The sequence below is a fragment of the Dreissena polymorpha genome, chromosome 8, assembly GCF_020536995.1.
Source record: "Dreissena polymorpha isolate Duluth1 chromosome 8, UMN_Dpol_1.0, whole genome shotgun sequence".
Classification (NCBI taxonomy): Eukaryota; Metazoa; Mollusca; class Bivalvia; order Myida; family Dreissenidae; genus Dreissena; species Dreissena polymorpha.
This window is the reverse complement of record NC_068362.1, coordinates 87,791,343-87,818,061: the sequence shown is the minus strand read 5'-3', so window position 1 is coordinate 87,818,061 and position 26,719 is coordinate 87,791,343. Positions and strand designations below refer to the sequence as shown.

Genomic DNA, 26,719 nt, shown 5'->3' with positions numbered 1-26,719 from the left:
GGCTGCTTGTCGGGCTTACATAGTTTCTTCCCCGGATTTGAGTGAGGGTCGGCGTACGGGGGGGGGGGGGGGCTTACGTACAGCCTATTCAGCATATTGTGCGCTATATCCACGGCGAGTGGGTATGAACTTTTAAGGAACCCTTTCGAATAATCAAAAGTTATTGCCCAGAAGCGACCTAGTGCAGGCTGATCGCCCGTTGATCATTATAAACACGTTCATCACCATCACCACCACAACCATCACCTTCACCACCACCTTCACCATTATTATCATCACCAACACCATAACCACCAACACCAGCAACATCATCAATTCCACAACCACTACCACCATCGCCACCACCTTCAATATCATTATAACTAACACCACCACCATCAGCAGCATCACCATCACAACCACCGTCACCAAACCACCACCATCACCATTAATATCACCACCACCAGCAACACCACCATCATCACCACCACCATCACAGCCATTACGACCACCATCATCACCACCAGTACCACCATCACCGGCTAAATTGAAGAATCATCGTGGCATGCGTAAACGTTGCGCCATCCTTCTCCAGCAGTGGGACCGGATCGTGATAGAGCCCCATCTGACACGAACTAGTAACTGAAATGAAAATAAATTAAAACACTACTTTATTGAAAATATACACTTTAGTATCATTTTAACTCACGAAAATATTAAGGGGCGATATTAGATAAATAAAATAAACACCCACTACGTATATTAAATACAGACAAGGGACATGTCGCCAATATGTTTTGTCGAAATGTATTGATTATCGAGTTTTAAAGTGTTCCAAATGTGATTTAATTTTTACGTTAAACAGCTGCACTGAAAAAGGGATAAGATGATGTAAGACCTTAGTTACTGTCTTTAGTTAACCGTATTGCTGTTGGAAAACAGAACGAAAACGCTTTCGAGTAGACTTGATTTTTAGAGCTAAGGCGTTTTAACACTGCTTACGCTGACTCGGACGACTCGGACTCGCTGTACCAGCACTGTCGACCCGCGTCAGTGTTTACGCTAGCGGGTAGAAAAGTGTGTCCCTCGCAGTAAAACTGAGGAGCCTTGCCAGAGTTTGAGCAAACAGACAAACAGACAGAGCGTCAACAACATTAAAACGTCCTAGCTCTAGAAACCAAGTCGAATGGACAGCGTTGTCTTTCTGCGTACAATCAGCAGTACTGCTAACCATAGGAACTCAGCGACAATCGCACATCGCAATTATCTCTTTAATCATACATGTCTAACGTAAATTTCAAAAAGATATATTATCACTTATCTTTGTATCTTTTTACAGCAGTTACAGGGATGACATTTCAGCGATCCATACTTCGGTCTTTTTACTGTGACCTCCAGCAATGGGTCATGGTGTATCCGATCCCGTCGCGAGTTTCTGTCTGTATCCAAATATACGAACAGCTGTTCGAAAAAAAGATATGTTAGAGATGACACCCACTACGTTTATTAAATACAGACAAAGGACATGTCGCCAATATGTTTTGTCGAAATGTATTGATTATCAAGTTTTAAAGTGTTCCAAATCACAATGTGATTTAATTTTTCCAACTTAGTTGCAGCGCGACAATTTTTCATTTACGATAAAAATTGTCAGTTTTGAAAGTTTAAAAGGATTGATTCCGTTAAAGTATTCATACACATTTGGGCACACAAGTGCATTGTTAAATGGCTATCGCTTTCATGTGGAAAATAACAAACATATACATGTGTGTTTATGTTCTGCTTAAAATCGGTAATATACTCGTTGCTTTCAATACTTTTAGCGGTATTTTAAACAAATTATATTTTCGTTCGTTTTACGTGATACATGTGTATTTTTATTTCATTTTCCTCAACCAAACGTTTAAACACTAATCACACTTACAAGCACTGTCTCAATTGCAAAGCATACGCAAATAAGTAATAAGTAATAAACATTTATATTTACCTAATCGGGTGAACTGCACATCCATTCATTTCAATATCCAAACAACCAATGATCAACCCGATCAAGTTTCACACCTTGATAAACCACCTGATCACATCTCAGAAAGGTGTAACGTCCCACTAGCTCAAATAAAAAAAAATAAAGTAGTGGTGCAAAGATGGGCACTGTCAATTGAAGTAAATACAGCAATTATCAGCTTATTGACACAGCTGAAGCATTGTGTCGAACTGATATTGTATGATTTAAAAAAGAATACTTAAGACATTGTGTGATTTTATGTCTGCATTAACCCATGTATGCCAAGCGTCTAGACAAAAAGGCTCTGGCAAACAGCGTAGACCCAGAAGATACGCCGCATGATGCGGCGTCTCATCAGGGTCTACGCTGTTTGCTTAAAGGAATTTCTGTAAGAAATATTCTAAATATATAAATAAATATACTAGACATCCCTAATTTTGGAAATAAATTGATCCAATTTAGAAGGATGGGAGAGTCCACTAGGCGTAAATGGGTTAACTGTAGTCCTATGAGCTAACCATAGGCTTGAAAGCGTATATAACGTATAATTATTATTTTAAAAAAATCGCTAAATGATATTTGGATGGCACCAGTCGAAGTTTAACGAATCCTTTAAACGTTAACACACACTTAGTGATGTATAATTTTTAGTTTGGCCGCACACTGTCAGATCGTCGATGTTATTTTTTTTTTACTTGATCGGACGTAGGTTTTATATTGTTAAAACATCGTCCAATTTCGAATATGATCGTGGCGACAAATTATGCAACAAAAGGCACTGAGCAATGTTCAATAGACTGATATCTAAAAAACAAGAGTTTACAAAAACCACGCTGGTCAATTATATCAACCAATTTAACAGAGATAGCTTACTTTAAATAATAACGATTCATACGGTGTGTGACCTAGAAAGGATTATAAATGGGTCAGCTTTATTTGTACGTGCAGATTAGTAGGTTTTTCCAAAAAGTTCCTTTTCCGGGATACATATATTATCGTCAAGGTATCGGACGGCCAACGGTACAGTCATCCAAAGGCCCTTATTTTACGGGCGGCGGCCTAAACTCAAATATTTTTTAAGTGAATTTCCTTTATAATAATCCTGCATGCGCGACGACCCTCGCATTCATATCGGTACATTTATACTGTTATAAAGATTGAAGTGCATGCCCCATTAGTAGTTCATTACATGTAAACATGTAAGCGTAAAATATAAATAAATATAAACGTGACATTGACATACCGGTCGCGATCCATTTCGTCACAACCCACTTATCAGACCCGCAGACTAGACGGACGCAAGAACGCAGGACAAAAACATACATTTGATGAAACTTTGTGAAAACAGCTCAGACACCGTTAGGCTGACGCAAGGTTACCTCTCATTTGACATACGTTTATTAATTTAAATAACGACAGAAGTGGATCTGCGAATGATGCGGTTGACATACTGCACCGTACGTCAGTCGGTTGTTGTGAATTATGTAGTTTACTGTAAACAACCCGGAATATACTACCAGAAAAGAAAACAAGAAATATCTTTAAAAAAGAATGTATTTGGCGTATATCCTGACTTTGAAATAAAGGTAGAAAATTGACGTTTCTAAGTTATAAAATTAAAAACAAAAGTTTTAGTATTGCTGTGCTCTTTTTTCACTGAATAATCGCATATCCACCGCATGAAATGTTTGTATGAAGTGCACGAATATTAAACCACTTAACAGTGTTCGTAGATAGAAACAAATTTTACCACGTGAGATCACATCACATGGTTTATTATGAATTTATTTCCTCGTCATCGAACCATGTGGTATGTTGATATTTAATTAAGACGCAGTTTTCTTTCCACACATTCAAATAGCACGGTTACATGCGGAAAGCGTAGCTTAAGCCCAGCCTGCGCACTTATGCAGTCTGGTCAGGCGCTACACTTTTTCCGCTATAAAAAGCACGCAATATATCGTGGTATCTCCAGAGAAGCCTATTCAGTATGCATGTTCTGACAAGACTGCGCAGATGCACAGGCTGTGCTGGAGCCACGTCAATCAGCGTTCGGTCCTTTTCAGAACTCGCAGCGCCCTCTCGGAAACCGAGCTGCTTGTTTTTAATTAATTTAACAAGAATTATTCCACCATATTGACTAATATATAAAGCATGAGCGCAATGAATATCGATACTGTTAATAATCGAATCAAATAGCAATGCCCTACAAATCACTAAAAAAGGTGTGTTCGAAGAACGCGCGTATAAATATTTAAAACATGTACGGATATTTCGCGTGTGGCCGGTTGACTCATATGTTTTAATTATACTTCCATTCTTCTTTTGGTTTTCCGTTTTGTATCTATAGGTTTATTACCAGCAATATGTAATAATGTAAAATAAGCCGCGAAAACTCCGCGTAACATCCCGTACTGCGTGTGATGCAGCTAAGAACTGCACAGAAAAAGACATTCGCTATCCTTGATCTCATTCAGTGAACTCTCTACCTTTCATAAACTCCAACCACAATCAACGCCGTATATCTTTTTTTAAAGATATTTCTTGCTAACACTAGCGCCGCTTAGGTTAGAGGCCGGCCGGTATGAAAATAATGAGCTTTGTAATGGAACTTGTTTCCAGTGTACAGAAAAGATCGAGGGTAAAATACGTGTACTCGTTCACTGTCCGTTTTATGCTGATGCAAGGAAAATGCTAATGGATAATTTAAGTGTAAATCCTGATAGTCATACCATGTCAGATTGTGAAAAATTTAAATACATACAGAGAATGTTATGTACTTATCAGCAAAAACCTGCTATTCTATTCTTCATGAAAGGAAAAAAACTTACTCAAAATAGGTTTAGAACTGTAATGAGACATATTTTGGAGTACATGTATTTTATCATTTCCATTGTTATATCCAGAGCTCCAGATAAGAGGCGTATCTGCGTATTTACGCATTGAAAAAATAAAAAAACGCATTAAAAATCGTCCCAGTACGTAACAAAACGCAATACATATCTTGGCACGTAGTTTAATTCGATTTAAGTGTAACAGTTTTAACCAATAATTGCAGTTGAGTTTTGAGTGTAAGTTAACCTTTGAATCAAAAGTAAGTCAATCAAAATAAGCTTGTATTAAGGTCACAATATACTAAATAGTTTCCCTATACATTTCAATGTAAAAGCGACATCTTTAAGCGAAAATAAATGCAACATTTTGCACATAGAGATCCCCATAACCATACCTTTTCTTAAAGCCCATTCTAAGCAGAATCGATTTATGCAATAAAAAAGATACGTCATGTACAATACAAGAAATAACTTGACACAAGTCAAAATTGACTGTTTTTGCAACTTTTTTCGGCCGTTTCTTAGTGGCATGTAACCTTTTTCAGTGCAATGGTTTACTATAGTCTTCAAGTTTATCATATTTCAGGGATTCAGTAGTGAACACCTATTCATGCCCTACCATTATCTCTGCAAGATAACACCCGAATAATGGTAAAAAGTGTAAAAACATGCCTTCCTGTCAACTATGATATTTTTTTAGAGAGTACAGCCCTTCATGAAGCGATCATTTAGTGGATTGTAACCTATAAGACAACGTTTACTGTTAACATCGCGAACTATAAACACTTCTTTATAATTATAAACCTATTTTCAACACGCGTGCCAAATTTCAGATCGATCTTTCACGTAAAAATGCTTGAAAGTGCATTTTATAATAACGCCTGGTAAGCCATCTGGCTTTCGCGGTCGGAGCTTTAATTTATAAAAGGTGTTCAGGAATGAAAAAATCTGCCCTAAATAAGAGCAATCAGTCAAAGTACTGCAATACTGTTTCAAGCTACCTCCATAAAAGAAAAAAAAACAACTATAAAAACGTGTTTTGAGGTCCTTTCAGCAAAAACTGTTGCGATTTGAAACGCTTAAGACAAGTTTTTGTACGATTTTTTTTATTATTTTCCTCTGAAAAGCAGTTTCTTCGTAAAAACTCTGCTCCTTAAATTCATGAAACAAACGCATTTATTCTGTGAAAATTGTCAAAACGCGTACAACTCCTTCGTGACGGGACCTGGTTTGCGGTTAAAAATGGCGGCCCTCATGTTTGTGGATCAAAAGAGGGATTTTTTAAGCGACCAGCGACTACTGCGGGAATATTTTTAAAGAAATTCTGTTCATATCGTCATTTTAAATTCATTCCGTTTGCATTTAATAATATAAATAATAAATAATAATATTTCTAGATTAAACACGCCATTTACTTTGTCAGTTTTCTATGAAAATGGAAAGTACTCCTAAAAATACCTAAATACACTTTATATCTGAAACAAAGGAGTAAAATACGCTTAAACAATAATATAAGGGGGTTAAATACCCTTTAGACTAAATCCTTATCTGGAGCTCTGGTTGTGGTTAAGCAGACTTGCGTTGGGTTTTTTGCAAACGAGCTGAAATGCTTCCTTCAAATCCATTTGATTTTTGAGCACATGCTGTTATGTACAGATCAGGGACCAAGATAAAAGCCAGTCTTCTTCTTCCTATACAGCACGACCTAGATCTGTCTCCTTCCAATATCAGCTACATAACCATACCTTACAAAGAGTAAAATCATCAAAATACTTAGGCGTAACTATCTAAGACAACTTGAAGTGGGATCAACATATAAATTCTATCACCAGTAAATCAAACCAATCACTAGGATTCCTTCGCAGAAATCTCAAAATAAATGCCCCTAAAGTTAAGGAACATGCATATAAAGTAATAGTAAGACCAAAACTTGAATATTCTTCAACAGTTTAGGATCCCCATAATAGTAATCAAATTAACCAAATTGAAAAGGTGCAGAAAAGAGCAGCTCGTTTCGTCACAAATTATTAACGTACTGGACCAAACTCAAAACCAGTCACAGAAATTATTAATAAACTTAATTGGCCATCACTTGAAGTTAGAAGAGCAAGAGCAAGATTTATACTTTTCTATAAAATTGTGAACAACATCGTAGCCATTCAATCAGCCACAATTAGTAACCTGTTAATTCCAAAATCCTCTTATATTAGTACAAGGCACTCACACAATCATAGATACAGACATATAGGTGTATTATACGATCCATACAAGTTCTCCTTCTACCCTAGAACCATTCGTCAGTGGGACATGTTGCCTATCACGGCCTGTACAGCAGGCACAGTCGACATCTTCAAAACAGTTGTCACTTTGCTTGTATTGCATTCATCAGTTAGGTTTATCCTAGTATGGTGGAGTACTGTTATCACGAAGAAGAAAAAGGAGCACTCCTTCTAAATAGAATATTCTGCGCCTATTGGTTAAGGGATGAGAACTGTACAGATTTCCATTACGGGAAATGGAAAAGCTTTCCGACGTCTAATTTGCTTCTTTGTACCAAACATGTAAATGATAATATAATACTATATAGTACAGCTTGTACTGCTTGGTTGAAGATACGATCGGGTCAGAAACTTGTTGAAAATCGCGTATTTCGCTTCTGGGTTTTTATTTCTCCACGCAGCTGTGTTCATGTGTTTGTTTGTATTCACTAAATAATACGTTATTGCCGGATCCATAAAGTGCCCTGCATGAGTCGTTCATGTGAGCTTGAAATATGTTCGAAATAAACTCGATTGCACTTTGGATTGATAAGATTTTGTGTTTAGTTTTTGTTTCAGTCTGTTATTGGTGGATTCGGCATTGTTATTTGTCAATAGTTGTGATATTTGTTGATGTTTTAAGGACATATACACACATCATTTTTTTCAATTTTGGTATCAAATGTCGTTCAAAGAGTTTTGAGAAGTTGTCATTGTCACTTATTTGATTTAATTGAACGTCGTCTGTACTAAATACTAATCCGTACGAAGGATGGAAAATGGAATTGATCAATTGTTTTATTGTTGTTTCATTAATTCCTTCCATTTGCATTCGATTTATTATATTATCAATTACATGTTTGGTACAAAGAAGCAAATTATACGTCGGAAAGCTTTTCCGAAGTGCGTTTCTCATAGCTGTTTTGTCGCCAGTTCCTACCGTTAAGTTGTCAGCACCTTATTTATTTCGAATGTGATGTAAGAATGTTTGATATGCGTGTTCCTGTCCATTAAATTGTAAACATTTAGGGCCAATTGTGATTCGAAATTGATTGTTTTTTCTTCTTGTAACTGACTGATTTTTAAAAAAACAGACGGTAACATAAAATCTGCCGATATTAAACGTCCTGTCGGTCCCGATAACACTTCTGCTGGTTGCTTCACAATTTCGTTTAATATCTATAATTTGATTTTCATGATATATTATTATAACAGGGTCCTGATTTTGGGTCAATATAATTTCTTGTATTCGAAGTAATTGTTATTTAAATCTGCTATTATGCTTAAAAGTTACATCGGCTACATTATCTGATTTTTTGGGATGTTTTCCATTTTCTTTGTTCATGATATATTTTGTCTTGAACTTGTCTGGCAGTTTTAGTGCTAGGAAGCTGCCTTCGGTGGCCACGTCACTAAATACTTGAGTTGCTGTTTTTCGCCCTCCATGTACGTTGTTTGACGCCACTCGGAGTATTTCGGGATGCGTTCGCTGATATGTATCGCATGATTTGGCATTACCGTGTATTTGAATCTTTGTGTGGTGCTCTTAAATACTCGGCGACACATTTCAGATGCAGATGGGCCATGCTGCCGGCGGCTTCTGCGACGATTGAAATGCGTCTCGAATAGGAGTCACCCTTTAATTTTGCATAATTTCGATGTTGTTTGCAAATTGATTCCGGTTGATGGTCATATGGCACTTATCGGATTGTCCCATTAATCTGGTACGTGGAACAGTATAAACCATTGCGTTTGTACACAGGTTTTATACCGCTGTTTTCGGTAAATGTCCAATGCTGGTTTAGAAATGTACCAGCCTCCCATCTGATGCTTCCATGATGCTGCAGTACGACACATGCGTTTTCTTTTTCACCGCACGGAATATACTAATTGTTCGTTTCTGTCTTTAACGTCTTTAATAGTTCCTCATTTTGGTGAGACAAATCGAACCGGGTAATTTTTTAGTAATGCCACTACCGATCTCTGAATATCCGTTAATATTACGGTTGTCTTTAGTAAGGCGTTCCCGCGAATGCCCACATATCGCTTTCGAGGAGCCGCCATTTGTTGTATATTTTCGTCTTTTCACCGGAATGCGCCTCGCTGGTAGATCAGTTTATATGTATGAGTCTTCGGTGTCCATCGTTCCATAAAGATGTTCTTCAGATGGACGTGTGTCGTCACTGTCTGATAGGTTGCCGATTCACATCGAACTCTCTGACCTTGGATGCTTCGGGGAGGTAATGCACCGCTTTGATGACACTGTCCATATCTCTTAAACGTTAATATCAGCGTCGCTGTCGCCGTCCCTCTCTGGTGTGCTGTTAGTTTGTGCCCGTTGATGCGTTACTGTACAAAAATGGTTCACCGAATAATGCATCTCGCTGACTGGCACACGTCCCATCTCATAACACATGATAGTAAGCATAGCCTCGTTGTCTTAGTTTTCATGGGTAAACACTGTGTTGAGTGCCTTGTATGCAAAGTCGTCGTTTTTGTTGGCGGAATAAATCAAATTGATCAACTTGGTTACAACATCCGCCAATGCGAGAATCGTCCAGCCGGTCGAGTGACAGCTGACTTCTACCGAATCCAGGCATGAACGATTGTAGCTTTCCGCCAACTTGTCGAGTTTTTCTGCGAGATAGTGCGATCGGTAATCGCGCTCTTTCCGTACCATGTTAAGGCACGTGTTGTATCGCAAGTCCCTACTTAGTCCTTCGTGTCCACAGACGAGTACAGACACTGCGTTGAACAAACAGTCGCCATTCCCGCAGGTGATTCTTGGAACGCCTGGCTCATCAGTGTATATGTCCTAAATATCGCTGTCTACGATATCCACTGTGCGGAACCTTTTCACTGTCCCAGTAGGCACCATGAGTCGAACTCCCAACATAATTTCCCTTGACACCGCAACTTTCAGCGCTCCGATGTTGCCAGTTTTTTCGGCCTTTAAAATAACAATATAATTGTTTTTCTTTCATACGTTCAAATCGTAGTACGAAAATTTTGCATTCGTGTAGGGGCATTATGCATATATAAATAAGCGACATGGATTAAATTGCTTTGTAGTTCATGTATACACCTATCGAGACAGACAGCGCGTAGTTGTAGGTAAACTTCAACAACGCAAATGATGTGTTTTTATAAAATGAATTATTGCATGCGCAAGTTGAATCTTTGTTTACATTTAATGAATTTAATTTAAATGGAATTTAATGAAACAGAACACCCACTAAATGTGTCTTGCAAGCATTTTGCTTTGTATATTATTACGCAAGCTTACCCAGAACGACGTCCACCCAATCCTGACGAAACTTATGTAAGAACCATCAAAGTATAATACACCTTTAATTTGAATTTCATAACATTATAAGCAACAGTGCAACACAGATAAAATTCTCAATTTCAATCAATTAAGGGGACATAAGTCCGGAGTTACGAAGGCTGCCCGAACAAAATTTGTGCAAGCACCACCGCATTATGATGATGCATATTGCTTTTTAAGTTTCTTAAACTTCCATGCAATAGTAAGTGAGAAACAGCTCCTGAAGAATCAAATCATCAATTTAAATCAGTTAAAGGGCATAACATGAGTTACTTAGGCTATCCAAAACAAAATTCGTGCGTGCACCACCGCAGTTGAATGATACACATTTTGAGTTTCGTGTAATTCCATGCTGGAGTCTATGGACGTCGTTGAGGTTGTTGATATTTTTTGTAGATTATGCCATCATCTGCAAAAAAGTTTTAGAGTGCTATGTTTGATATAATCAGCAAAGTTATTTATTATGTAGATCAGAAATAAAATTGGCCAAAAAACAGTGCCCTGTAGGACTCCAGAGGCTACAGGTTCCTTGTTTGACATGGTTCCCTCCAGAACAACCGTCTGGGTTCTATTGTGTAGGAAGTCAGATATCAAGAAGAAAGCATTTGAATTAATCCCATACTATTTTAGTTTGTATAGAATTTGTTGGTGGGTACTTTATCGAATGCTTTAGCAAGATCAATAAGGATGAATTTTAAAGTGTGCTTTGTTATCTTGTTCTGACATTGGGATGTCAAAGATAAGGTTTTCAATGTATTGCCAATATGCCTGGTGCTGCTCTTTTTGGATTTTGCTTTTTAGTTTCAGTAGGTGATTGCTTTTACCGTTTTATTGTTGAGATTTAAGATAGTTGCGTTAATATTTGTTCAAAAAAAGTTTGTTGTTGTTTTTAATTAGTTAAGTTGGAATGTTTTTTAGATGGATTTTGAAGGACTTCAAAAACGTTTTTAACGCTTCCTGCGCAGATGGAGGGTGTTCTGCTTGTTATAGTAAGCCCGGCGAGAGCCACCCTTGGTCTTGTTGAAACTATGTCTTGATCAGCGTATGCTTGATTAAATAATTGTATATGTGTTTATTGTAGATCCATTTTAATTTTAAGCTAATCTGCTTGTGAGTTTTTTTTTTAATTCTCTTGATTTAGGTTTACATCTCCACTTTGAGGTGGTAAGTTAGAGACAGAGAATATCATAGTCAGCTTCATCGACAGGCGATATTGTTTCGAAGTTGTCGATGATAGCAGGGTAATTTGTAAGGAAAAGATCAAGCATGGTATCAGTTAATAAATAATATCATTTAAACATTTAATTAATAAAGGTATGAGTATGTAGGACGCATGTAGGGTCCTTCTTTAGTAAACAAGTGTCACAGTTCTAAACTTTATTAGGAAAGATTTGTTTAAGTGGCTGGAAAAGCTCACTTAGTAGAGTTCTCGCCTTGATAGCGAGAGGTTCCGAGTTCTAGTCTTAGACCTAGCTGCAAACTTTTCACCACCAGACAACATACGGACACGTATTGGTGTAAACTGGCGAGTCAGCATACAATCCTGCTGCCAAACGTATGTGGTATGCTTATATAGGACCTCTATAAATTCCCATTTGGGCTACCTATGGGTCTAATTGTTGACTCTTACACGTGATGTTTTGTTCCCGCAACAACTTTAAATTAATTGTATAGCGAAACAATAATGTTGTCATGGATCTCTCTGATCTGATTCTGTTCAAAATTGCAATTGTTTTCCTCGACTTCTATTGTACGATTTAAGATGAAACTGCATGGTGCTGTTTATTTTCTGATCTCTTGCAGTGAATCAGTCGATGATTTTCAGGGAACCTAATTGCATTATGAAGAAAAAACTTGTTTTTGTTTTTGAAACCCTATTGATCGTTTTAGTGGATCCGGCAATTATGGCTTGTCCTTGACACCACACGCTTTTCATGGGACACTGGGCATGACCCAGTTGGCATCTTTTTTCCATAGAAATCATATGCTTTTTTAAATAAAATAGGTCAAGGATTACTGGACCACTCTTCATGGATGACCTTTCTTGCCTGTTAAACTTGATATTTTTCTGCACATCACATGCATTAAACATGTTAAATTCCATACAAATCTGTTTTAACGTGAGAAATCCGGGACTATTTACCAGGACATCGCCTTGATAGCGAGAGGTTCGGGTTCAAGTCCAAGACCAGCTGCAAACTTTTCACCACCAGACAACATACGGGCACATATTGGTGTAAACTGGCGAGTCAGCATACAATCCTGCTGCCAAACGTATGTGGTCTGCCTATATAGGACCTCTATAAATTCCCATTTGGGCTACCTATGGGTCCCATGGTTAACTCTGACACGTGATGTTTTGTTTCCGCATCAACTTTAAATTAATTGTAAAGCGAAACATAAATGTTTGTCCTAGATCTCTCTGATTTTGTTCAAAATTGCAATTGTTTTCCTTGACACCTATTGTACGATTTAACATGAAACTGCATGGTGCTGTTTATTTTCTGATCTCTTGCAGTGAATCAGTTCATGGCTTTCAGGGAACCCAATTGCATTTTGAAGAAAAAACTTTTTTCTGAACCCGAGTGATTTGTTTGGCATCTTGTTTATGCCCCCGGTAGGGTGGCATATAGCTGTTGAACTGTCAGTCCGTCTGTCTGTCTGTGTGTCCGTCAGAAAACTTTAACATCAGCCATAACTTTTGCAATATTGAAGATGCATGTGTATCTAATGGAGCTGCACATTTTTGATGGTGAAAGGTCAAGGTCATCCTTCAAGGTCAAAGGTCAAAAAACAAAATCCAATGGAAGTAACAAGCTTTTAAGGGAGCTAATTTCTATTTTATATCATTGGCAGGTACATATCATTTTCACAAGGGAAGTAATCAGTGTCCGAAAAATTTCTTATTTTTCATGTAGCCCACTGGGCTACCAATAAAAATATTTGGTAGCCCATAAAATTTACCTACAAAATGATAAGAGGCAATTTTTCATCTTTATTTTATTTCTTCATTTACATACACATAATATGTATACATACATATACATAATACAGCAAGTAGTCTGATGTACACAGTCAATATCATTAATTAATGTTACAGTACAGGCACCGTGTACTTAAATGTAAATGTCCAAAAAAAATCATATACTACATGTAGATATTACATGTATGTGCACATGTATGCGTACTTAAATTCGGACAGTACGTTAAGTCGGAAACGTAAACAACGCGTTTAGATGATCAATACTATTGACTCTTATGGTGTAAATCAATGCATTGCCCTTTTTAACAACAAACATCGAGTTTCAAAGAAATCAAAAGAGTATTAAATAATTTATTTACTTGTGTCCGACTTTAAGTACTGTCCGAATTTACGTATTGCATCCGTATGTTACGACACGTGTGTGCAGTCAGTATACAATACAATAATTGTTTCAATAATGAAGGAACTGATACAGCGTAACGGTAACGATACAGCGTGTTTACATTATATTTTATTAAGAGGAAATGCCAATGCCAAATAATTCGCGAGAAAACCCGGTGCTTTAGTTGAAATTCTCAACGAACTTTTAATGGAAATTAAATGATCTCAATGTTGTACCCGCTACGAAATTTTTATTTACAAATAAATGCACCCACGCCAATTTTTGCGCGCTTTTTATCTGGACAAAGAAATTCTTTTATTTAATGTAGAATTTGTAACCTAAAATTGCAGTACACGACGCGTGCAAACCGTGTCAGGTGATTTACGCATGTTGCAATACAACGGTCCTGATTGGGTGCTTATTTCATCATATCTTAAATTGGAACCATATGCCGAAATTCATTTGACACTGTCGAAAATTCAAATGTTTGTGTTTATGACTCTTATAGTCTATTTTACCCACCCTAATTTGGTTTTAAAAATATAAATCGGACATATATGGGATTATCGATTAACAGTCAATTAATCCAATTATTAATTGACAATGCAAACTAATTAGCAGGTCTTAACCGCGTTCACACCGTTGTAATTAATATTCATTTTCGGTTTCGTTACCGTTTTGAAGAATCCGCTATTGTTTTGATTTATTTAATGTCTGGCGTCCCTTGGATATTTAACGACATCAAAAACGTTGTCGCTATTACTCTTTGTTGCGGTTAACAAAGAATTCCAAATTGCGAAATGACGTTTCATCATGTGCGACAACTATCCAACCGGCTCTCATTATATTATTAGCAGCCGACAAATGTTGATTCTGATTGGATGATTAAAATACACGGTTACTGTTTACAATCGACATTACCGCAAGTGATCGGTGATTAGATAATTGATTGCGCTTTGTTATCGGATTATAAGCAATACACAGTGTACAAACACATGGTCAGCGTGTTTATTCTACGTATGTCTGTCCATAAACCACCGGGCTACCGCTCTTATAGTAGCCCGGAGGGCGTCAGCTGGAAAATTTCAGTAGCCCGATGAAAAATTTCGGTAGCCCCCGGGCTCCGGATTTGTCGGACACTAGAAGAAATATTTTTTAAAGGGATAAAATAAATAAAATAAAAAAATTAAATTCAAAGCGGCGCAGTAGGGGGCATTGTGTTTCTGACAAAAAACATCTCTTGTTCCATATAAATCATAGGCTTTTTTTTAAACTAAAACAGGTTAAGGATTACTTGACCACTCTTAATGGATGACCTTACTTGCACTGTGAAACTTGATAATTTTCTGCACATCAAATGCACGAAAAACATGTTTCCTTCCATGCAAATCTGTTTTAAAGTGAGAAATCCGTGACTATTTATCAGGACTTTTCGTACAATGTTGTCAAAAAGGTGATACTTTTCCTGGACTGTAAAAATATATTTTGAAGAACAGCATGTAATTGTTTTCAAAACCTTACCTACTGTTTGGCATGGGGCATTCCAAATTTTAAAATGCCATAAAATAACAAAACACTTTTATGTACTACTTTTATTATTTTTTATGTCAGCATTATGTTTTACATGACTTTGTTTTGCTAAGTTTTAACTCCAAGAAAACAAGTAGAACACATTTGTAAAACAGCATTATAAATAAGTCAAGGTTAAGCATTCAAACGTTGTACCTCAAACAGAAATGTCAAGCAGATTCAAATGTTTGACCCCTAGTCTTAGACATGAACAAGCCACTACTTTCTGAACATTGCTGAATACCAGAATATATTGCATAACATTTGTGTAAACTGATGGGCTAAAACATAAACATATTGACACAGTGCACTTCTAATACACACAACATCACAAAGTACACAATGAAACAGCTATGAAACAATTAAAATGAGTTTTAAAATACATTATTGTTGCTTTATTGTTATATAATTTATTGTTATTTTTTTGTCTGAGTTTGGGATGCAGTTTGTATTGCTTTATAAAAAACATACTGATTTTATAATGGTTTTAACACTAAAGATCCAAAAAATATGTTTTCTTTGATGTAACCAAAACTACTCTTTGTCAAATTCTTGAGATACTTTGTGTTTCTGCCTTCCTACCTTATATGTTTGGTCATACATGAAAAACTGAAATTATCATTGTTTGGCCATAAAAAAACAACATTGGCACCAGGGCAAATATATGCTATACATACTGCTTATAACAATTCAGTGATTTTTGCAAATTTTACATGTGTGCTAATATAGTTTTAAAATTATATTCGTCAGCATGAAATTTCATGTTTTTTTCCAAAAAATGACTTTTTGTGGACACGTGAATGCGTTGATTTCAGAGTTTGGGAAAAGACAAGCAACTTGCATCTGTTGTTTTCTGATGTGTAAGCATTAAATTTGTAGATCAACCCAAGAAATAAACCAAAATTACTGTCCCATGAATAATGATTTTACAGCAGCCCATGTATTCTTAAAGATTAATCATGCTAACAGTGCAATAGAAACAAAACACAAATCTTAACTAGTAACGCACTCAATACGAAAAATTACAAGTTACATTAAAATTTCCATATTGACACAACTTTCACAAATCATGACAGACTATATAAGTGGACGGATATATCCTATTGCAGCCAAAAGTAGATGAACTAACAACGCGAAAGTAAAAGAACAGCACTTGCACATTGTATCAAAGCAAAACCTGAGAAAAAAAGACATAAAAAACGCTTTCCAAAATTAAATTCTATCACACTGAAATTTAAATAACATTAGTATAACACAGAACTTCACAGTTATTATGTCTTGCTAGATAAGCAAAAGTTGTATGATGTAATATTTCGAGTATGGTTTGACCAGTACCTGTATAATTCAGATAGCCCTTTAGGAACAACGAATGAAAACTGGTGTTTCTTCACGCTACATTGCTTTTGGTTCTTCACCCTCAGTTTAAATCACTAGATGTAAAATATATCTTTATAAAATAATCTAAATATTTTAGGGCCTAATTTAACACTGGCTTGTTTATTGTTTTAAATGACACATAAACTAGTCTCAATCCTAGAAACATTTTATAAGTTACACATTTCATTTAATAAAATGAGGAATGTATTTGAGTATATGAGCCCTGCTCTGCGAAAAGGGGATTCAATGTATGTGGGTAAAGTTTCGTCGCAGATTAGCCAAAGCAATATGCACAGGCTAATCAGGGACCATACTTTATGCCTAAACTATATTTTTGCTGAGAAGAGACTTTATTTAAATGGAAAATACCATAAAAGCAGAACGTGTCATCAATGATAAGCCTATGCGTACTGCACTGGCTAATCTGGGACGAAACTTTATGCACATGCAATAAACCCCCTTTTCACAGAGCATAGCCCATATATAGCATTTGAGGCTCTTGTCATTAAAAAAATTGTAATCATGTACAAAGCCTGCAAATTACAAACATGTATATCAAATATCAGACTTTTTTTTCACAAACAATTACAAATACACCATATGTGTGTTGGCAAAATAATAACATCATATTGCAAACATTGTAAAGATTAGCGTACAGAAGATGCAAATTTACAAAACGCGAATGAAAAGGAGGTATGATAATTATTAATAACATCTTAAATTGAAGACACAGCAAGTTTGTTTGGGTTATTGAATATCTCATGCTTAAACTATCCAATCAGAATTCAGTGTATAAGTGAAAATAAAAAAATATTTAATTATTAGCATATAAAGAACCAACAATTAATATGAATATTATAAATATGACTTATGTTGCTGCATGTTACACAATAATGTGTATGCAAACTAACAAGAGACAAAACATTGTGACAATTTATTACAAACATGAAAAGGATCAACATTTTGAATTTCCTGCTTCAAAAGACAAAGATCCTGGACGGATGTGATCATTCACACGTTCTTTAACAGCTTGTAATTATATGAGCATCATTTTGGGAAAACTGGGCTTAATGCTGTGCATTAAATGGCATCCCAGATTAGCCCGCCCAGTCTACACAGGCTTATCAGGGACAACACTTTCCGCCTAGACTGGATTTTTGTTGAGAAGAAACTTTCTTTAAACAAAAAATTTAATAAAAGCTAAAAAAAGGTCATCGATAAGACTGCGCAGGCTAATACGGTAAGACACTTTGTGCACATGTATTAAGGTCAGTTTTCCTAGTACATGGCTCAAAGAATTAATATAATAAATAACACACTCAAAAAAATTCATGCTACACAAGTTCATGGAAATACTAAGTCAATAACCATGAAAATGACATTGTTTAACATAACAAACTGAACAAATCATGAAAACCTAAATGAAACATGCAATCAGTAAAAGATTAACTAGATCATGTGTCTAATACATCAAAACATCAATGTGAATAAATAGCATTTCAAATTATGTAATTAATTACATAGATATATGCATTTTGGAATATAATTGTAACACAAGTACACAAAGTCTACAAAATTGTTCAGCAGAGCAACAAAAAAACAAACAAACAGGATAATCTAACAAAAACAAAAAGTTGACTTTCACTTGTGATCTGCCAATAAATCAGTATTTTTTTTTCAAAACATATTGAATTGTTGTAATTCTGGCAATTGAATTTGTAAATAAGCTTTCCAACACAGTGATATTTAATTATACAATTTCAGAATGTTAACCAAGTAAAACACCAGTGACTCTCAAGTTTGATTGTGTTGACATTTGTAACAAACTGACAGATCCAATTATGAGATCCAAATCAAAGGAACATGAGGCCATGGTAATTCTGAATTATTGCCAAATGCAAACAACCGCTCTGCTGTAGATCCAAGTGGTGATGCTGATGATGAAGATAACAATAATGAAAACAATAATGACAAATTATGCCCAATGGGTGACACAAATCAATCACTTGTCTTGTCCCCAAATAATAAACAGACTGGTGATAAAATGAGAAAATTATTTATAAAATTGCTTTAAGGACAAGTTGCTATTTTCTTTTCCAATGTAGACAAGTAAAGCTGGCTAGAATCAACCTTACACTGACCAAAAGGCATAAATATATTTGAGTAAAAATTATGTATAAAACAATAGTTACTTACTATTATATTGCAATTAATCTGGTGAAACATGTGCACAAACAAAATGAGCCATGCTGTGTGAAAATAGGGCTTAAGGCATGTTGTCCCAAATAAGCCTGTTCAATCCACCAAAACTTTCCACTTTTTTAATACTTGTGGTTATAAGGAAGTTTTACCTAGCAAAAATCCAGTTTAGACCGAAAATGTTGTCCTTGATAAGCCTGTGCATACAACACAGGCTAATTTTGGACGACAATTTACAACATGCATTAAGCCAAGTATTCCCCCAAGCAGCTCAATTTACACTGATTAAGTTCACAAGTAGGGGATAAATGTTTGCGAGCTTTATGTCAAGATGAGATTTCTCCACCCCTATGACAAACAATTTCTTGGTGGCTTAGATGTCCGCCTTTGCGCCTCTTTAAAGATTATCCCACCCCTCAGTAGGTCTTTATTCCCTTCTCCTCCATGTGGTCTTCTAACACCTTCACGATTCTCTGAAAAAAATAATAACAACATCGATATTGACAACCCTTGACCGAAAACATTTGAGACTTGTTCTTGGAAATCAGGGCTTCATGTATGTGCGTAAAGTGCAGTCCTAGATAAGCCTCTGCAGTCTGCACAGGCTAATACAGGATAACACTTTCCAGTTGTATGGAATTTTTCCTTTACAGGAAGTCTTTTCTATACAAAAGACAGTCAGATTTCACAGGCTAATCTGGGACCAAACTTAATGCTTACACATTAAACCCCATTTGTCCAGGGCAAGGCTAATGTTTAAACTTATTTTGATCATTTAATTCAATATGCCAGAGTAACAAAGATTCTAATTGATCAACAACAGTCATGCTAAAATGTAACAAGCATTATCATATTTAAATATGTTTAGGTTTAGGTCAATTTGTTTGATTCAGCATATTGAAAGTCATCATTAATATCAATATCATCTATATTATTTCAAAGAAAATAACACAGAAAAAAATTGATTGAAAATTTTGTTGTTGCACCGCATAATAAAATATGTCAATTTCAAATACATAGCAGTGGTACAAAGTGAGATGAATATGTCCTCTTACCCGCTTCTCAAATGATTTCGCCATGTCATAGGCCGTTTTGCCATACTGAAAACAGAAGTATTGCACTGCATTCTATCTATTCATAAGTACGCACCATTTACAAGGTAATGTTAATAGTGGGAAAATTATAAGCATATTGACTGGACCATTAAGAGTCAGTGAGGTAAGAGAAAACATAAATGTACCTTGACATTATTAAAATAATTCCTCGTAAATCACTTTGCCTGAAGAGCTTTTTCCCATTGACATATGAAGAAAATATGAAGACAGATAAAGAAGCAGTTAACAAGGATACTATCAGCAGCTAACATGTTATTGCTTTGTAATTGGTTTAATATTCCAATCAAGAAATAGGTGAGCTTTGAATAATTCATAACACATACTAAGACATTTGTACATATAGTAAACTCCAAACACCTAAGAATCATAACTGTTCAGTGTAGTTGAACACCATTGTGATATTACAGCTTGAAACAAGAGATTTGTTTGTCAGAAACACAATTCCCCCTTTTTTGCCGCTTTGAAATAAAATTCCAATATATCATTTGGAAGGTTTAGAAATTATCGCCCTTTTAAGGCTTATTACTTCCCTTGGATTGTATTTTTTGACTTTTGACCTTGAAGGATGGCCTTGACCTTTCACTACTCAAAATGTGCAGCTTCATGAGATACACATGCATGCCAAATATCAAGTTGCTTTCCTCAATATTGCAAAAGTTACTTAAAAACTTTAATGCAAGGTTAAAGTTTTGGGAAAGAATGACAGGCCAAAAACAATATACCCCCCGATCATTCGATCCGGGGGCATAAAAAGACCTTCATATTTATTTTATTTTAGAGGTTAACCATTTTTTCTTTAGTTGAGATTTAATGCATCTAAATCTTGTTTTGTACATCTATAATGCCAAGCAACTGTTTCACACCTCAACAAAGCCTATCCCAAATTCACACAAATATTACCTCATTTTTCAGCTTGATGTTTGCGTTCTTCTTCAGCAGTACTTCCAGCAGTTGCTGGTGCCCGTTGATGATTGCGATCATTAGCGCCGTCTTGCCATCCTTGTCCTGCGCATCAATCTTTGCCCCATTCTGCAGTAGGGACAGTGCGATCTCACGATGACCTGAGACGGAAGCTGAAATAAACATTGTGAATATAGAGCAATGTCACAATGACCTGATACTGAGGCTGAAATAAACATGGTAAATATAGAGCAATGTCACAATGACCTCATACTGATGCTGAAATAAACATTGTGAATATAGAGAAATGTCACAATGACCTGATACTGATGCTGAAATAAACATTGTGAATATAGAACAATGTCACAAGTTTATTTCAGCGTCATTATCAGTTAATTGTTACATTGCTCTAAAATCACAATGTTTATTTCAGCGTCACTATCAGGTAATTGTGACATTTCTCTATAGTCACAATGTTTATTTCAGCCTCAGTCTCAGGTCATATAGAGCAATGTCACAATTACCTGATAATGATGCTGAAATAAACATTGTGATTATAGAGCAATGTCACAATGACCTGATACTGATGCTGAAATAAACATTGTAAATATAGAGCGATGTCATGATGACCTGATACTGACACTGAAATAAACATTGTAAATATAGAGCGATGTCACGATGACCTTATACTGACACTGAAATAAACATTGTAAATATAGAGTGATGTCATGATGACCTGATACTGACACTGAAATAAACATTGTTAATATCGAGCGATGTCACAATTACCTGATAATGATGCTGAAATAAACACTGTGATTATAAAGCAATGTAACAATTAACTGATGACGCTGAAATAAACATGGTGAATATAGAGCAATGTCACAATTACCTGATAATGACACTGAAAAAACATTGTGAATATAGAGCAATGTCACAATGACCTGATACTGACACTGAAATAAACATGGTCAATATAGAGCAATGTCACAATGACCTGATACTGATGCTGAAATAAACATGGTAAATATAGGGCAATGTAACAATTACCTGATACTGGCGCTGAAATAAACATGGTAATTATAGGGCAATGTAACAATGACCTGCACCCGATTGTATAAACGCTGGTTAAAGTTACCGCTTGTTAGCATTCAAACCTTGGTTAGTTTGCGGTTATTCAGGTATAGTAACCTTCAAGGTAATTTGATTGTATTAACACGATATACCGCAAAGTAACCTAACTGCGCATAGTAGAATTTAACCACCGGTAACTTTAACCAAAACATTCCCACAATGCATTTTCTAATGACGTAATTTTCGCGCGAAGTGTCACGCTTATAAACAGGGACATGTATTTTTTTATCAAATTCATTTACAAATGAATTCACAATAAAATAAAGAGTTAATTTTTACTACGAGTTCATCAAAATGACCAGGGACAAATTGATAATGATGTCGGGATTTGCATCATTTAGCGGAATCGCTGGTGCTCTCAAACTGCAAGAGAGTGCTTACAAAGACGTCTATTCTTCTATTTGTTTAGATGTAACATAAAAATTATACATGGTCGTCGTAACATGCTAGAATATTCTTTTAATTTGGCTTATGTTTACAAAAAACTTACTAACTTTCTTGTACAATAAGGGAATTTACCATAGACAAATAAAACATTGTTCAAGTTTAAATATATCTTTGTATGCAGAAATCTGCAAATGCAACCCAGTTCACCAAAGGCTATTATTTGTGTCGTGTTCTGAGAAAACTGGGCATAATGCATGAGCGTAAAGTGTCGTCCCAGATTAGCTTGTTAAGTTCGCACAGGCTAATCAGGGACGACACTTTCCGCCAAAAATTAATTTTTGTTAAGAAGGGACTTCATTTTAACAAAAAATGTCTTAAAAGCGGAAAGTGTCGTCCCTGATTAGCATGTGCGAACTGCACAGGCTAATATGGGACGACACTTTAAGCACATGCATTATGCCCATTTTTTCTCAGAACATGACACATTTGATAAACTGCTCCGGTTCATTTTAACAGCAGTAATGTACATAAAGTACATGACGTAGCGTGTGACGAAGAAGAAAGTTTATTGAGTTCTCATTTGAATACATTTGTATAATGATATGATGGCATAAGGGTCTTTATTTAACCATGCTAATATAATTATCAAAGACCCTAGATGCAAACTCGTCAATTATTGAATTAAATGGATTATTTATGGATTTTAAAGGATTATTAAAGGTAAGATACTAGTTCGAACGTGTTTTGTTTTTTGTTTGTACTTTTACTGTTCCCTTATCTCGGAGAAATGATTTTAACATGGGCGCCATTGATGCATCGGATCACACACGGCATACCCATAACAGAATATAAGAAACACGTTCTGTGCGTCCTTAAATTCGTTGTCCGAAGTCGGAAATCAATACTTGCCCTGTAAATTAAGTCAAATAAAGTGTCAGTCGCTGCAATTTGTTTTTTACTCGTCGAAATTGTGAAGGTCGTCGATGGTTAGCTTTTATAATGTCGCGCGCAGTGGCCATTTTGTGTAAGTTTCCTCACGGTTACTTGTACTTACCCACCTAGGGAAGCAGGGTATGTTTTAACTGGGTTTTAACCGATCGGTATAACTAACCAAATTTTATACAAACGCTTACCGACCAATAACCAACATATTACCGACTTTTAACCGCCGGTATGTGGTTAACCGCCGGTTTAACTGTTTATACAATCGTGTGCTGATAGTGATGTTGAAATAAACATGGTAAATATAGGGCAATGTAACAATGACCTGATACTGATGCTGAAATAAACATTGTAAAAATAGGGCAATGTCACAATGACCTGATAGTGACACTGAAATAAACATTGTTAATATAGGGCAATGTCATAATGACCTGATAGTGACACTGAAATTTACATGGTAAATATAGAGCAATGTCACAATGACCTGATACTGACACTGAAATAAACATTGTAAATATAGGGCAATGTCACAATGACCTGATAGTGACACTGAAATAAACATGGTAAATATAGGGCAATGTCACCATGACCTGATACTGACACTGAAATAAACATTGTAAATATAGGGCTATGTCACAATGACCTGATAGTGACACTGAAATAAACATTGTAAATATAGAGCAATGTCACAATGACCTGATAGTGACACTGAAATAAACATGGTAAATATAGGGCAATGTCACAATGACCTGATAGTGACACTGAAATAAACATGGTAAATATAGGGCAATGTCACAATGACCTGATAGTGACACTGAAATAAACATTGTAAATATAGGGCAATGTCACCATGACCTGATAAAGATGCTGAAATAAACATAACAAACAAGAGATGTGTTTTTCAGAAACACAATGCCCCCTAATGTGCCGCTTTGAAGCCACATATTTGATCTTCGAACTTCAAGGATGACCTTGACCTTTCACCACTCAAAATGTGCAGCTCCATGAGATACACATGCATGCTAAATATCAAGTTGCTATCTTCAATAATGCAAAAGTTATGACCAAGGTTAAAGTTTTGGGACAGAATGACAGAGTGACAGAATGACAGAGTGACAGAATGACTGAGTGACATAATGACAGACAGACAGGCCAAAAACAATAAACCTCGATCATTCGATCCGGGGGCAAGTTTAGAGGTCCGTCCAATCTTCGCCCCATGCTGCTGTAGAGAGTACGATATCAGGGCAACCTAACCTTGACGCTGACAAAGATAACACACTATAAAAGAAATAAACTTTATAAAAGTTAAAGGGTCTGTACATTTTAGTACCATTCTGCAGTAGACATCATGATGGCGAATGTCATGGCAGTGACAGTAAAATGAAATGTGAAGATGATAGAATGATTCAATTTTAGGAATTCTCTTTGCTAAGTCCAGTAAAGGCAAAAAGTGTTGTCTTTGATTAACCTGTATGCACTGCTCAGGCCTTAAGCCCAGATTTCTCGTGAGTTAATGAGAAATCTATATTCTTCAAGCAGACTATTGTAATCTTCTTGTGCATATAGAGACAGACAAAGGATGTCCTGTTCATGTTGCAACTATGTGACAACTTGCTTAATCTAATATTCCTTTTCAAGCACATAAGCAATTCTCTGGATATTCTTTAGATGACCAGTCTGGTCTGGATTCCAATAGCAAAACACCTTCAGTGATGAAAGACAAAGCCCTAAGACATAATTGATTTTTTCATTCATTATACTATGGAAAAGAATTTAAAGGAACATTTGCACAGTTTGGAGCTAAAAGATGTGGGTAATAAACAATGCTGCATATTGCGCAAGGGCCAAACTCAGAGCTCAGAGGAATATAAAAACATTGAAAAGTTGTTTTTCAAAATAATGTCTCACAGCTAAACAAGAAAGCAAACTTGTTACGAAATACATCTATTTGAAAGTCAGGGAAACATTTATATGCAAAGTATGTATTCATTTGCTGTAGAAAAGATGGCACAGAAAATAAAAACAACAAAAAACATGCCATGAAACCAGTTATCTTTAAGGTTTCTATTATAAGTAACAGCCATATAAACTTGACCTAACAACCCCTATATTGTATACCCAGCCAAGTCTGTATTCAAGATTACTATATGTTAAGTTTCATCAAGATTATGTAAACTAAAGTTGTTAAACGAAAAACACTTTCAACCCATCCCCACTCAGAAGCAAAGTGAAAATGGCTATGGGAAAACAGCATAAAACCAGAACAGCCTGCGAGTAACTCACAGTCTGTTCAGGTTTTATGCTGTTTGCTGCTCATCTAAGTTAAATTTAATGAAAGATCTTTCTTACTAGATTCAAGTTTTAAAGGCTTACTTTTCAACCCTTAGATACTATTGAGCAGTTAACAGTATAAAACCTTCAGACTGCGAGTTACTCGCAGGCTGCACTGGTTTTATGCTGGTTGCATAAGCCATTTTCACTTTGCTTCTGATGGGGAAATGGTTGAAATGAAACTGGTGCTTTAAGTTTACCAGTGTTAAATTTGTTTTAAAAGTTAAAAAAGATCAATAATTTATAAGTGCTCATAATAGCTTTACCAGTATATATATTTAAAATGGAAGTTAAATTCAAAGCTTAAATGGTTATCAGGATCCAATAATCGTAATATGTGACAGTCAATTTCATATAAGTGACAAAAAAAGCAATAAAAAAATATTGCTGGTTTGCTTTTGACTGTTGTTAACATTTGAATTAACAAGAGCTGTCTCCCTAGGATGACATATGCCCCCAAAAAACGCTTTGATAGAAGTTATGAGCATTTTTCAAAGCCTAGACGCAAATTTCGAAACCTAAACGCGGACCCTTAGTTCAAGGTCAAGGTCAAAGGGGTCAAAATGTGTGTGTATGGAAAGGCCTTGTCCATCTGAAGCGACATAGAAGTTATGAGAATTTTTCTAAACCTAAACACAAAGTGTGACGGACAGACAGACAGACAGTGCAATCACTATATGCCCTCCTGTGGGGGCATAAAAATATTAATAAGTATGAACTTATCAGAATTAGCAGGAATTTAGCTATTATCATGTACCGTATAAAAGAACATTTCCCAACCAACAAGCATTTAAATAATTCATTAACATTCATGAATTTAGTTTATTTATAGGTACATATAAAATATTTGTTAACTCTATGAACTTTAAAATTTGTCAATATTATGAAAGAGAACTTAAATGCAATTATTTATTAATATTAACGAATTGAATCCAGTTATACTTCAAATAACTAATCTTCATGAACTTTTGAATAATATATAATTAACAGTTC

At 35.8% G+C, this 26,719-nt stretch overlaps 1 protein-coding gene across 3 annotated transcripts in view; it reads right to left on the bottom strand.

The window, feature by feature from the left end:
- Positions 1–15,346: 15,346 nt before the first annotated feature.
- LOC127840876 (fibronectin type 3 and ankyrin repeat domains protein 1-like) overlaps positions 15,347–26,719 on the bottom strand; it is a 62,035-nt gene continuing 50,662 nt past the window's right edge. For all 3 annotated transcript variants that reach the window (XM_052369309.1, XM_052369310.1, XM_052369311.1), the window contains 3 exons: positions 20,930–21,102; positions 19,970–20,014; positions 15,347–19,387 (listed from right to left, as the gene is read on the bottom strand). In XM_052369309.1, the coding sequence (XP_052225269.1) occupies positions 19,331–19,387; positions 19,970–20,014; positions 20,930–21,102 (275 nt within the window). In that variant the 3' untranslated portion in view covers positions 15,347–19,330. The remainder of the gene's footprint in view (positions 19,388–19,969; positions 20,015–20,929; positions 21,103–26,719) is intronic.